Source organism: Artibeus jamaicensis, unplaced genomic scaffold (assembly GCF_021234435.1).
Source record: "Artibeus jamaicensis isolate MK-2021 breed Jamaican fruit bat unplaced genomic scaffold, CSHL_Jam_final contig_685, whole genome shotgun sequence".
Taxonomy (NCBI): domain Eukaryota; kingdom Metazoa; phylum Chordata; class Mammalia; order Chiroptera; family Phyllostomidae; genus Artibeus; species Artibeus jamaicensis.
Window position 1 is genome coordinate 20708417 of NW_026521924.1, and position 14656 is coordinate 20723072.

At 54.5% G+C, this 14656-nt stretch overlaps 1 protein-coding gene across 1 annotated transcript; it reads left to right on the forward strand.

The window, feature by feature from the left end:
• Positions 1–2609: 2609 nt before the first annotated feature.
• SLC32A1 (solute carrier family 32 member 1) lies at positions 2610–6686 on the forward strand. The gene is made up of 2 exons (XM_037164572.2): positions 2610–3259; positions 5461–6686. Exons 1-2 carry the CDS (start codon positions 2867–2869, stop codon positions 6646–6648), a joined length of 1581 nt encoding a protein of 526 aa, XP_037020467.1. The 5' UTR covers positions 2610–2866; the 3' UTR covers positions 6649–6686.
• Positions 6687–14656: the final 7970 nt, after the last annotated feature.

A 14656-nucleotide genomic window follows, 5' to 3' on the forward strand; every position in this document is an offset into this window, starting at 1 on the left:
ACCAAGCAAGCAGGGAGGGGAGATGGAAGGACAGGATGAGGCTGTGGAAGGGAAGGCACAGGCAAGGCGTTGGGATGCCTGGGTCCTGGCCTGGCTCTACCCTGGATGCTCGGTGCCCCTGAGCAGGACACCTCCCTGCCTGGCTGGGTGCGTTCATCTGCACACTGAGGATGAAGACAGGGTTCTGCTAGGAGGTTTCTGGGGTGGTATCATCATCGCAGACAAGATGGACAGAATGCTCTCACGGGTGCCCCCTGGACCCACGAATTGGGCTGGAGAGCACACACAGGACCATGCTTGGGTTGTCTTGGTGATTCCCACAACAGCCAGAAGAGAACCACAAGCATAGTGGGGCTGTGAGAAGGTGTGCTGAATAAATGAATGAATAATGAATTTCTCACTACTGAAATAACTTCACTGTCCACAAGGGGTGCCACAGCAGTGACCAGCACAAGGGAAAAAGGATAGGAGGGGTAAACACTTCGGACAATCACAAAATCCATAAATTGGCAACGACCAACTGATACAAGGGTGTCATTGGTTCACTTGTCCCAGAAGGCCATCTTCAGGTCTGAGGGGGTGTGGGGGGGACCAGGGAACCCTGGCCTCTGTCCAGATCACCTGGTGGGGTCCTAAAGAACTTCACCAGGGACAGAAGTGGTGGGAATGAGGATTAGGAGGAACCTTAGTCTATAGGAATCTGGGGAACAGGCTCTTTTTGCCCCCAGAATCTGGGCATTGGGGCTGGGGGTGGGGTTTTGGGTACAAGGACAAATCTCTAGGATGAAGGATCAGCCCCATTTCAAAACCTCTTTGGAGGAGAGGATCTGGGGGGGGGGGCAGGGAGGGCCTCTGTCCTGTCTTTGTACTGAGTCCTGTCAAGACTCCAAAGGTCTGTGTTCTGGACGGCCTCTCTGGAGAGCTTTCCTTGTCCTAGTTGGGGGTCCTCGGGTTAGAGTGAGGAGGGGTTTTGTCTTGGTCTCTGCCAGGCAGGCTCTTGGGGGAATGTTGGGAGGGATTAGGACCATCTCTGTTCAGTGCGGTGACGGTTTTCTAACCGGAGAGGAGACTCCGCCGGACTGTGAGGCAGCTGGAGGGGTGGGGGGAGGAGGGGACTCTGGGCCAGAGCCTGTCTGGTCCTGGCAGCTCCAGTGCGCTGGCCAGAGCCCTCAGGCCGCCCTACTTGTGCGCTGACTGTGAGCTAATCTAGAAATACTGCAAGGGAGGGGGACACTGGGGTTCTCTGCGAGTCAGGGCCTCAGGAAGAGAGAAACTGAGGGGTTCTTTTCCTTCCTGCAGATCGTCCCCACCCGACGCTGCCCCCTGCCACAGCCGCTAGACCTCCTGCACCCGGGCTAGGAGCGCAGGGTGGAAGAAGGCACCGTTCACTGCTTAGAAGGGTCTGGGCCGGAGCCCAGCTGGGAGCGCGTGCCGCGACCCTTCCGGAGCAGCGGACTGCAGAAAGCCGCAACCGCGAAAGGACTCACACGGGCAAAAACGCACGGGATCCATTCGGAAACATGCACACGAAATCCAGCACACAAGCGCCGCACACGCACAGGTTCAAACGCGAGCAAATTACACACTTAGAGAATAAACAGTTTCCAAATCTCAGCCTCGGAATCCACTCAGATCCAGCCCGTATCAATATCTGATACGGTATCGGTCTTTGTCTCTTACTCTTGCACGCGTAACCCACCCACGCACCCCACTCACCAGAAACAGTCTAGGTTTCCATGGCCCGGCAGCCGCCGTGCGAGCACAGCTGAATGCCCCGAGCCCGCTGCAAGCGCGTCTTTCCTCCTCGGCGGACACCGAGGCTGGCGAGAGGTGCCCTCATTAAGTCCTGCCTCCTTCCGGACCCCACGAAAGCAAAGAAAGCAAAAAGCCAACCTTTCGTCTCCATGCTGCACACATTTGGAGAGCGGCTGGTGACGAGCAGCCCGAAGATTTGCTTCCGTCGCTGCATCCTGGACGGACGGAGACGGTCCCAGTGACGGAGGCCGGGCTAAGCGTTCTCGAGAGCGGCCCGTGACGGACACTTCTGTTTAAGTGGGGCTCGTGGCCGGTTTTAAGTGCCAGTGATGGGTGCCAGGGAGGCTGATCGACCCCCAGACGGCCCGCGCAGTCGGCGACGGGTAACTGTCCTGCTGCCTTTCAGGGTCTAGACCGGCCCTTGGCCGTGGAATCTGGGGCCGAAAGGCTCCCGGACTCCGGAAGGGGCTGTCTGGACCGCGGGACCGCGGGAATCAGCCGGCCCCGGCAGCCTCCCTCCCTGCGGGGGCGAAGTGGGAAGGGCCAGGACCCGAGTTTAGCACCTCCCCCAGAAATGCAGCACTCCGGCCCCCACCCCTCCTTCGCGCGCTCCCTCCTGCTGTCTTGTCCTGCCCTTCTGCCCCCACGTCAGGTCTCACGAGTTCCTTAATCCCCCTTTTTCTTCCCCTTGCCCCTTCCTCACACCCCCTGTCTCCGAGTGGCTCCCCCTCCTCATCGCCGTCGCCCCCGCCAGCCTCCTGATTCCAAGGGGCGGGAGCGCATTGGGTTGCGCACGGGTGGGGGCGCCGCGCCAGCTTCGCGTAGCTGCTCTGACGCCGCCGCCCGCCGCCGCCGCAGCCGGAGGAGCCCCGCGGCAGCTCCGCAGTGCGCTCGCCGCCGCTCCACCAGACCCGCGGCCGGCCAGCACAGGGTCAGCCCGGAGCGGGCCTCCAACGCCAGCTGAGGGGGGTCATGAGCCAGAGCGCCCCGGGGCACCGCGGGAAAAGCAAGCGAAGATAGCGGCTTCTAGCGCCCCCGGCCCCCGCCACTCTGCCACGCGTCCCCCGCGTCCTCAGCCGCTTCTGTCCTTTCCTCGGACCCCGCCGCCGCCATGGCGACCCTGCTCCGCAGCAAGCTGTCTAACGTGGCCACGTCCGTGTCCAACAAGTCCCAGGCCAAGGTGAGCGGCATGTTCGCCAGGATGGGTTTCCAGGCAGCCACGGACGAGGAGGCGGTGGGATTCGCGCACTGTGACGACCTGGACTTTGAGCACCGCCAGGGTCTGCAGATGGACATCTTGAAAAGCGAGGGCGAGCCCTGCGGGGACGAGGGCGCCGAGCCGCCCGTCGAGGGAGACATCCATTACCAGCGTGGTGGCGGCGCGCCTCTGCCGCCCTCGGGCTCTAAGGACGAGGCCGTGGGGGCTGGTGGCGAGTTCGGGGGCCAGGACAAGCCCAAGATCACGGCGTGGGAGGCAGGCTGGAACGTGACCAACGCTATCCAGGTGAGCCAGGGATTCCCAGCTCTGCCATCCCCCGAACCCCATTCAGGTTCCGTGTACCAGGCCCTACCTCCCGTCCCCCACCGGGTCCCCAGGCGACCTGTACCCGGGATCTCCCCCTTTCCCCATCCCTCCCAGCCCTGTGCGGAAGGAATCTACGCCCCCAGGTGGTGTCTCCGGTCCTGAACCGCACAAAACCCCGCGGACCCAGGTAGGCTGAGGCTCGGTCAGACACACCTGCCCTGAGACCCAGTAAAAGGGAGGGATACAGAAGCAGGGGATCTGGGAGGGGTGGGGGAGAAAGAAAATCAGGATTGGAGGAAAGGGTTTTGTCTGGAACTCCGGAATGGATTCACAGCTTCATTTTCGGGAGGAAAGGAGAGGGAAAATTCGCCGAGCTGGGAATCTCCTTCCTGACACACCTGCATATACACGCAAGCACGTATTTAGGGAGGCACACGCGCCCACAGCCCTCCTCCCCCAGGAACAAACGCCGGGTACCTGTGCACGCAACACGCATCTATATAGAGGCCACAGGATTATCCTCCTACTCACCTTCCTTGTCCCTGCACCTTCCACACGCAGAAGCACATAGCCGTACATACAGGCACACGCACACAAACCCATTTGAACGTAACGCGCGCCCAGATGTACACAGGCGTGCGCACACAAGTGCGGTCACTCAGGCACATGTGGTCCGTGGAAACCTCAGGTTTACCTGTGCACAGATTCACCCTTCTCGCCCGAAATCCCGGCTACACCGCAAAGAGGAGACCAGCTCCTCCGCATCTGACCTTGGCGAAGCCACCCTAAGGGTTCTGAACCACACGCCGCCCTTTTACCCCCACTCTCAACACCCCTCCCCCCACTCCCCACCAGGCGGCGCCGGGCTCCACCGCCTGGAGAAGGTTTTAAGTCCGCACCTCCATCCGGGGAGCTGATGGGAGCCGTCAGGCCGCAGCTCTCCGGGTGGAAGCGGCCCCAGCCCCAGGCGCCCGCAGGCCCTGTGGCTTGCCTCCCCCTACTGTGTCCCCGAAGAGCACGGTCGTTGAGGTGCAGAACGTGGGTTTACCGGGAGCGCGAGGCCGCGGCGGGGTTGCTTGGGGACACGTGCTCTCTGGGGCTTCGTGGGGCCCTGCGCACTAAGTGACTGGTTTCCGAGGCCCTTCCTTCTCCAGGACCCGGGGACACCGCCAGGCGGTACCAAGGACGTGGGGTTGGTGGCGCCCGCAGCGGTTGCCTCTGCACCTTCGCCGGGGTCATCTTTGCGGGCCCCGTCCCATAGGCCTGAGAGGAAACCAGGGAGGGAGGCTGGAGGCCCGCAGGCCTCGGGAACCCTGGATTTCGTTAGCTTTCCTTCCCCGTATGGATTCTAAACCCTCCTTCCACAGCTCTGCCCGTCTGATCCCACTGCGTCTAGTTATAGATTCCCACTGGATTTCGCCTTTCACACCGCGCTCACCCTGCGTGCCCCTCCCGTTCCCACCTTCTCAGGGATCGGCCTCTCCAACCCCGCCCCCGCCCCACGCCGCGCCTCCAGCCTCACATCCCAGAGCCCTAGCAAAAATCCTCACGTTCCCTACGTTCCTGCCTCCCCGTGGCTTGGCTCTCACTCCGACCCACCTCCTCTCCCCCCTCTCCTTCCTCCCACTGCCGCCTTTACCGTTTTCTTCTCCGGCTCGGCCCTCAGGCCCCCGCATTTCCCTCATTAGATTTGCAGCACCCCCTTGCAGTCTCACCTTAAATCCCGAGCCCCGTCTTCCTAGGTGGCTCAGACGCAGCCTTCACCTTTCTCAGAGCCCTTTCTGGCCACGCCCCCCCCAGCACCCTCTCACCTCTTGCCACGTCCCCACTTCTGATTCTGTCCCCAGGAAGCACCCTCGCTGATCTCCACATTGCCGTCCTCTCCTGGTGGTTTGACCTCACACGCAGTCTACACCGCTCTTCCCACCCTTTAGCACACCTTTCCTTCTCTATTCCGTTTTTACACACCCCCTCCCCACCTCTGACTCAACACCCGCACTCCCATTTCAGCCTACCTTTAACCTCTGTTGCGAGCGCTTGAAGCAACTCACTCTCGTTAGCGCCCCCTATGGGCTGCAGCCTTAAGTCACGCCCTCGGCTTTAAGCCACGCCCCCCAGGCCCTCTCTTCCTAAGGCCCCGCCGGCTCAGCGCCGGGTCTGGTTGCCTCTTCGCTCCACAGGGCATGTTCGTGCTGGGCTTGCCCTACGCCATCCTGCACGGCGGCTACCTGGGGTTGTTCCTCATCATCTTCGCCGCCGTGGTGTGCTGCTACACCGGCAAGATCCTCATCGCATGCCTGTACGAGGAGAACGAGGACGGCGAGATAGTTCGAGTGCGGGACTCTTATGTGGCCATCGCCAATGCGTGCTGCGCTCCGCGCTTCCCCACGCTGGGTGGCCGCGTGGTGAACGTGGCGCAGATCATCGAGCTAGTGATGACTTGTATCCTGTACGTGGTGGTGAGCGGCAACCTCATGTACAACAGCTTCCCCGGGCTGCCCGTGTCGCAGAAGTCCTGGTCCATCATCGCCACGGCGGTGCTGCTGCCCTGCGCCTTCCTTAAGAACCTCAAGGCCGTGTCCAAGTTCAGCCTGCTGTGCACTTTGGCCCACTTCGTCATCAACATCCTGGTCATTGCCTACTGCCTATCGAGGGCGCGCGACTGGGCCTGGGAGAAGGTCAAGTTCTATATCGACGTCAAGAAGTTTCCCATCTCCATCGGCATCATCGTGTTCAGCTACACGTCGCAGATCTTCCTGCCTTCGCTGGAGGGCAACATGCAACAGCCCAGCGAGTTCCACTGCATGATGAACTGGACGCACATCGCCGCCTGCGTGCTCAAAGGCCTCTTCGCGCTCGTCGCCTATCTCACCTGGGCCGACGAGACCAAGGAGGTCATCACGGATAACCTGCCCGGCTCCATCCGCGCTGTGGTCAACATCTTCCTGGTGGCCAAGGCGCTGTTGTCCTACCCGCTGCCCTTCTTCGCAGCCGTCGAGGTGCTGGAGAAGTCGCTCTTCCAGGAAGGCAGCCGCGCCTTCTTCCCCGCATGCTACGGCGGCGACGGCCGTCTCAAGTCCTGGGGGCTGACGCTGCGCTGCGCGCTGGTCGTCTTCACGCTGCTCATGGCCATCTATGTCCCGCACTTCGCGCTGCTCATGGGCCTCACGGGCAGCCTCACCGGCGCCGGCCTCTGCTTCCTGCTGCCCAGCCTCTTCCACCTGCGTCTGCTCTGGCGCAAGCTGCTGTGGCACCAAGTCTTCTTCGACGTCGCCATCTTCGTCATCGGCGGCATCTGCAGCGTGTCCGGCTTCGTGCACTCGCTGGAGGGCCTCATCGAGGCCTACCGAACCAACGCGGAGGACTAGGGAGCCAGGGCGATCCCCCGCGCTCTTTCCCCTCCCCACCACCCCACCCCCACCAACCCAGTGCGCCCAGCCGCCGCGCTTGGGAACCCAAGCTTTAAACATCTCTGGTTCCTAGTTTCTTATTATTGGGGATGGGAGTGGGGTGGGAGGGGACAGGGATCCACAATCCATAACGTCTGCGTTTCTCTTGTCCTGTCTTTTCCACAACACCTCGGTTTCAGTGGAGGCGAGGGCGCATTTGTGGGCAGTTATCTGACCTTCCAGGAGGGGCCCCGACACCTCGGCCCAGTCACCAAGAGGGGTGGGAAGGGAGGGAGAGGGGGCGCAGCTCGCAGGCGCAGAAACTTGACCTTTTGGGGACATTTCACAGCCATCCAGTGCTCGGAATCTGCAGCCCAGCCATTCCCTGCAAGAGCACTTCCCATTCCGTAGACCTTTCAACCCTGCAGCGGGAAAGGCTGGCGGGAAATCCGTTTCGGGTGGGTGATTTCCCTCGGCAAAGCGGGAGGCAAGAAGCCGAAGGCGGGGCCGGCTTGCCTGCGGGTTTTCAAGAATCCAAACTCATCTTGTGCAATTTTTCAGGTTGTGGAACTGTTCTGTGCGTGTGGTGTGCTCGTGGTGAATAAGATGAAATGTATATCAGAAAAAAATCTATCTAATTTAGAGTGCGGTGCATAATTATATCCGCAAATAAAGAAGAAGCAACGGTGCCCGCGGCCTCGTGTCCGTTCTGCGTTTTGCATCCGCGGGGATCCCAGCGCTCCTTGGGCGGCGGGGAAGCCGGCTCTGGCCGGCCGGGTGAAGCCGGTGGGCGTGACGAAGCAGCGGTCTTTAACGGGTCCTGGGAGAGCCCGGAGGAGGGAGACGGATGGCTGGTCCGAACCAAGGGGCGGCTGTACAGGCTCTTCGACCGCCAGGAAAAGGCTTGTTTGGAATCTCTCCCCAGGGTTGGATCCGTCCCAGAATTTGGTAGATGCTCTCAAGCTCCAATTAAATATATATATATAGTGCTATACGTTTGTTCAATGCATATGTCAGCCCGTCATAGCCGGGATCTTGCGAGGTTCCAGGAGGAACAAACTCAGTCCTGCCCTGTGAAGCTTCCAGCCTAGCAGAGAGGCAGGCGGTAAACAAGGACATGCAGGAATTCATATCATGACTGCCTGGGCTCGGGGGCATCTCTCACCCTAAAAAACACCCCACCTCGCCCCATAGCCCAAGCTGACGCTTACACAGCCACAGTAAAGAGACCCGGCTGTTTTAGAACCAACAGCCCTTAGCCTTTCCGGTCGGTCTTTCCTTTCCTTTTTTTTTTTTGCACAGCCTGTGCAAGCATGCGTTTGCTTGAATTACCCAGGCTTTGGTCGTGCAGATATTATCGCGCGAAAGGAGCAGCACTCATACTGCCTCCAGGAGTGCCCCTCCCGGAGCGGTTAGAGAGAGTTGTGGCTGGACTTTCTAGACGGGATCAGGAGCTCAGGGAGGCTGGGAAGTTCCCGGGGTTCCTCTCTCACCCCTAGAGAAACCACGAAGGCAGAGGACTGTTGGGGACGATTTCTCCAGACACAATCGGTGCGGGGAGGAGCCCAGAGAACGCCGAAGCACGGTGTCCATTTCTCCCTACGGGCTGCAACTGATGTGCGTGTGTGCGGGTCTGAGAGAGAGCATGCCTATATAAAGACGTGCGTGTGGGGTGAGGGGAAAGCTGTGTTTGCGTCTCGTGAGAGCTTTGACGAACGTCTGTGCGTGCACGTGTGTGCAGAGCATCTCTGCCAGCCTGCTGTGGTAGCGAAGGCTTTGGATTACCCTGGTCCTGCTTCCACCCAATGGGAGTGGGAGTCGGAAAAGGGATAAGATCCGGACCCCTCTGCTGCTCGCAGTTCTGATGATTCAGACGGACCATTTGAGATGTCTGCTTTATAACCCCCTTTCGTCGCTATAGTTCTGTGTTTACGATTTGGGGCTGGCCAGAGGACTCTGTTTCCAGGCCCGCTACACCCTCCGATGTCTCCCAGGCCTGGAGTGGACTGCTCCGCCCCCTGCCGCCTCCCATGCTCCTCAGTGGGTCCAGGGACCTTAGGGCGCGCTCTGAGTCCGAGAGCGGAGTGTAGGCTTCAGGGAGAGCCCGAACTTCTGCGGTGGAAGGGAAGGTGGGAAGGTCAAGCTGCACCAGCTCGGTCCTTCCCGTCTTCAAAAGGACAAATGAGACATCTGCAGACTCTGAAAAGCTGCTGACACCTCCGCGGACTCGCTTGGCTCCGCTCCACCTTCTCCTGGCTCCTGGCTTTGTGCTGGACTTGGAGGAGCCCGTGCGTCCCCAGCATGGGTGCCGAGGGTGGTAGGCGCCTCCTAGTATTCCTAGGGAAGCCCTGCACGGATGTTTGTAGGACATTCATCCCCAGACTCGCTTCCAGGCAGCCAGGAGAAATAGGGAGCAGGAGTAGATGGGACCTATCTCCACACCCCTCCCCGCAACACCAAAGTGCGTGGGTAGAAGTTAGAAGGAAGAACTCCTACGTTGTGCTCAGTCTGCAGTGAGCTCGCGGTCTGAGTCTAAAGATAGACCAGGCAAGATTCATTAGTATGGTTCCCTCCCAAATACCTATGCACGCGAGATCAGCAACGGTGACGTTCAGATGGAGCAGGCTGGTAGCCGCACTATCTATATTAAGCTGTATTGAGTCTGAGTCTAAAGGAAATACTAGGGATACCAATTCTGTCTTTATTTCAAATTGTATTATTTTGTTCATTGTGTTATTTTGAAAACCACAGTTCAGTTTGGTTTTTGACTTTTTAAAAATAGCTGCACAAAATGTTACCTTATTGAATTTTTTGCACCCCCTTAAATTTTGCTCTCTAAGTAAATGTCTCTCTTGCTTCCTGCTGATCCCAGTCCTGGGTGCAAGGTAGGGCTTGGGAGATGGGCTCTACTCCTTATAGGTTAGGACTGAGTGTTTTCAAGGGTCTGGCTACAATTCCACAGGGATGCCCAGGAGGGGCCTCTGGCCAGAAATACCCCAGCAGGATGATCCAGTGGTGCAGAGAGCCCAGCCAAATCCCGTGAGGTGGGGGTTGAGGGGAGGGAGGAGATCTACACTCCTAAGAGCTCCCAGAAACCCTCTGGGGCTGACATAGAAACCGAGGAAGAGATTGAGAATTCTTTGGAGGGAATTACAGGCTGGGCAAGAGAGAGCACAGTTAAAGGAATTATTAGCATTACCCAGTATCTGGTATAAGTCCTGGCAAGCACACAGGATATCTCCATCAAATACTTATTGAGCACCTACTCTAGACCACACGTTGGGCTAAGAACTGTTCTGGGCTCTGGGGGTGCAGCAGTAAAGACAGGGCCTCTGTTGATCTTGACTAAACTGTTTTACCAAGACCCCGTAAATCTAAGGGCTGGAGGTCAAGTGTAAGGGGAAAGGGCCTCAAAATCTCAAAGCTTCCAAGTCCTTGTGAAACTCTTGAAGGGTCTGCTGGTCTGCCAGACCCTGTTATGATTTCTCTGTTTTGGTCTTTTGTCATTTTAGCTGGGGTCTCAGCTGGAGCCAAGACCTTATGCTGAGGGTTGCCTGGAGGACATGGAACTAACTTACCTACAGTATTGTCACCAACCAAGGTTCTCACTCACCTGCAGCAAAGGGAACTTGCTCCTTGGCAAGCACCTTTTGGGACACTCTGCTCTGACCCCCAGCAAAGTAAAATCAAGGTGACGCAAGCTGGTCATACAAAAAAGAGTAGGAGTCCAGAGGCAGATCCCAAGTTGTGTCAACAATGTCTGCAAAGGGACAGGCAGGCTACTAAAAGGCCACAGCTCTCCCCATGTCCAATAATACTATCAGTGAGTTAGCAGAATCAGGGAGGAAGCTGGAGACCCTGTGCTAAATTCCTGGCCTCCAGCCCCAATCCGCTGCTTTTCTCCTTGGCTACACAGCTATCTCTTCCTTTACCCAGGCAGTCGTCCCAGGGGTCCCTGAGCTAGGCCCAGCACAAGGCCATGATCAGCTGTGATGAGTCACAGCTCAAAGAGCCCACCCAGTTTGATGCCTATTCCCATCACATCATCCTGGTCAAGCTTTGGAAGACTGGGTGGCACTGGAACAGTTTTCTTGGAACAGGTTTCCGATGGCTCCGTAGTCTTGGGTCCTGCCATGCAGAACCCCTCAGGAGCCAAAGCACATGCATCAGCTGATCACCTAAATGTGTGTTTGCTAGTCAGGACAGAGACCAACCTGAGAGCAGCCTAACCAAAAATAAGTTGAATTTCTTTTTCACATAAAAATCAGAGCTGGTAAGAGGACCGGACATATGCTTCTCAAACTTTAATACATGCATGAATCACCTGGGGATCTTGTTGAAATGCAGGTTCCTGATTCAGTAGGTCTCAGTGGGGCTGGAGATTCTGCATTCCTAACAAGTTCCCAGGCTGATGCTAGGACTGCGGGGCTGCAAGCCACACTTGAGTTAAAGGCCCTGGAACACTGATTCTCAAACTTCGCTTTGTACTGTAAAGCATCCCATGCCCACACTTTACTCCATATGGTAAAAACAGGTTCCCTGGAGGGTGGGACCCAGACGTCAGCACCTTGCATGCTTCTCACACAGCAGTCACTGGTGTACAGCAATGATCAAAGTGTGCTGGGCACAGCTGTCCTTCTGAGGGCAATCTCCAGGCATTGACACACAACTGCAAAATTCAAAACTTGAAGTCCCCAGGTTAGTTCGAGTAAAATAAAATCTACTTCTCAGGCTTCAGCCCGTTTGGTGGGACCCCTTCTGCCAGTTTGGCCACACACACTCCATGTTGCGTCAGCTCAGTACTACCGACGTCACCCTTTCCTCACCTGTTCCTCAGTGGGTGTTCCCCAGCCTGGGCAGACTTCCGGAAGCTCTTCAGCTTTCATTGTGGGGGAGGAGCATTTATCTGCTGATCATTCCCCACCTTGGGACACTTCAGCAATAATTTGGACTGGGTTTAAGTGTTGTTCAGTCTGTAAGGCTTTATAATCGGACCAGCAATATCCATGCCCTGATTACTCTTCACAGTAAAGGGCATTCTAAGAGTAAGGACTCAGTCCTTTTGTCTGGAGTGATTCTTTCAGCCTTTGTCATAGGCATTCTTTTAGCCACTGTGAGAAGGTGTACCCAAATGCTAAAGTATACCAATAACAATGCGATAAACTTGACCAGACTATTACAAAGGCCCCCAAGGATCATCTGCCTTCTTTTTCTTGGTTACAGCTCTCTGCCTCTCTTTCTAGGGGAGAACTCCTTTGTCCATTGTTCTCAGTGGCTCTTGGCTTTGCCTTCTGAGAAGCTCTTTCTTATCATCCTCTTGAGGATCTTGAAGAGTAATTCCTCTCTGGAGTTGCACAACTTCCACTTCCAGCTTCCTTCTGATCACCTTTTGGATCCTATGGCTATATTAGGGGTCAAATACTTACAGAATTTTGGAGTCCAGGCTTGTGCCTTCTTGGCAATACAACTTCCTCAAAGCTTAGTGGTCTTGTGGATTGGATTGTGCCTCTCTAAAAGATATGTTTTGAAGTCCTACCCCTGGTATCTGTAAATGGGATCTTATCTGGACCAAATAAGGTTTTTGCAGATGTACAGGTATAATTAGTTAAGCTGAGGTCATTCCGAAGTAGGGTGGGTCCCTGATCCAACAAGATTGTTGACCTTAAAAGAGGAGGAAAGGAGATACATAGAGAGACACATAATGAAAGCAGAGATTGGAGTGATGTGTCTACAAGCCAAGGGTTACAAACAACACAAGAAGCCAAGAGAAAGGCATGGAACAAATTCTTCCCTAGAGACGTTAGGCAGACCATGGCTTTGCTGATACCTTGATTTTTGGACTTCTGGCATCCAGAACTATAAGAGTATAAATTTCTGTCATTTTCAGCCATTTCAGTTTGTGGTACTTAGTTTTGGCAGCCCTAGGGAACTAGTACAGCAAGCTTATGATCTACTTACTTCTAGTAATTCCCATGGGCAAATAATCACAGCCATAGATTTTTGTCTAGTGCTACATTGTACAAGAGTAGCCACTAGCTGCATATGGTTATTTAAATTTAAATGTAAATGAAATAAAACATTAAGTTCCTCAGTTGCATTACTCACATTTCAAGTGCTCAGTGGCCACATGTGGTTAGTGGCTACTGCATTAGACATGACAGATTATAGAACATTTCTGTCAAGGCAGAAAGTACCAATTGGACAGCACTGATCTAGTGTATTGTTCAGTTTTCTGCAGCAATAATGCTGCATAGCAACCCCCAAATTTTAATGGATCATGATAACATTTTTCTTGTTCATGGGTCCATGGAATAGCTCAGCTTTAGGTTGTAGGTCAGCTGGACTTGGCTCCAGGCTGCATTTTGGGTTCGGGTCTTCTCCACGTATCTCTGATCCTGTTTAGACTCTGGACATGCTCTTCTCGTGACTAACAGCAGGAGTGCAAGAGGGCAGTCTAAACTGCACAGGCACATTTAAAGCCTCTACTTGAATTACATTAGGTTCACAACCCATTGGCTAAAAGCAAGTTACATGGTCAAGACCAATATCAGTGTCAATAGGGAAAGACCCTATCACACGGCTGATGGTATGGATGCATGATCCTATTATAAGTGAGTGAAGCACTGGGGATAATAATGCAATCTACCTCACCCATACATAGTGCTTTTTTTTTTTCTGAAAAGGTTATACATCCTCATGGTGAAAAATAAAAACGATGTATCAAAAAGCATGCAGTAAAACAGTCTCTCACACTTGACTCACCCACCTCATGTCCTCTTTAGAGGTAAATTCTTTTTATTAATTTGTCTATCTGCATGAAAATATAAGCAAAAACATAAGTATTTGTCTCCCCTCCTTTCTTAAAAGGAGTCCAGTATACACAGTACTGCCTTCATTTATTTCTTTAAAATATATATCTGGGTGATTTTCCCATATTGATATACATAGATACATTCACTTATATTTACTGGCCTCTGTGTTCTGCTTGTCCCTGCTTTCTTAGCTTCATGATGGATACCTTCGGATAGATGTCTGAAACAACAGACTGTATTGGAAGGCCACACTTCTAATCTGATTTTGTCATTAGGCTAGTTCCTAATCTGGCATAGAAGTGTTCGTAGAAGTTCTTGAGAAAGTTTTGGGGTCTCGTCTCTTGCTAAGGATGTTTATTCACCATCACTTTTTAAAATGAGCTTGCTTTATCTCTCAAACTTAAGTGTTCAAACTTAATTTTTATCTCTCAAACTTGAGTATTCTAGCACTGGGAGGGTAGGGTCAAGGTGTGGCTCTAATTCTTGTAATTCTCCCTAGCTAGTGAAAAGAGAAAATGGGGGAGGGGAGAGTGTATCCAATCTTTTTGGAACTAAAACTTGGAGGCTGGGGTGTCCACATCACCTCCACTTCCACCCCCATTGGCCAAAACTCAGGATCACAACAAGCGAAAATGACCACGAGGGGAAGCTATGCCACTAAAGGGAAGAGAGTATACATGTCGAGAGACGGCAGAATTGTTCTTGGTGTTTGAGGTCCCAGTTAGAGGGCACAGTCTTTGTAAGTTCATAAATACATAACGCTATTTTAAAACTTTATACTGTATTATAAAATATAACACACATGCATAAGAGTGCACAAATCATAAATGAATAGCTTGATGAATTTTTACAAAGTGAACAGGCCTGCCTATGGAGCTCACTAGCCGAGAAGTTGAACAACCAGCAACCTAGACTTTGCATTTCCTTGACTAGAATGCTAAGGGTGACGTAACCACGTGAAGGCGGAGCCAAAGGCGGTTGAAGGTGAATTACCCCAAAATAAGGCGTGGCTAAACTAAAAGGCGGGGCCCCATGGAGCTTAGCGTCCTTTACTGGAGGTCCTGAGGGCCGGGGCTTGATGACGCTCAGATGGGGCGGGGCTTACTGGTCCAGAGTCCCGGCTACAGCGAAGGGGCGTGGTCAGGTCAGAGGTTTGGTCAGAAACTGCAGAATTT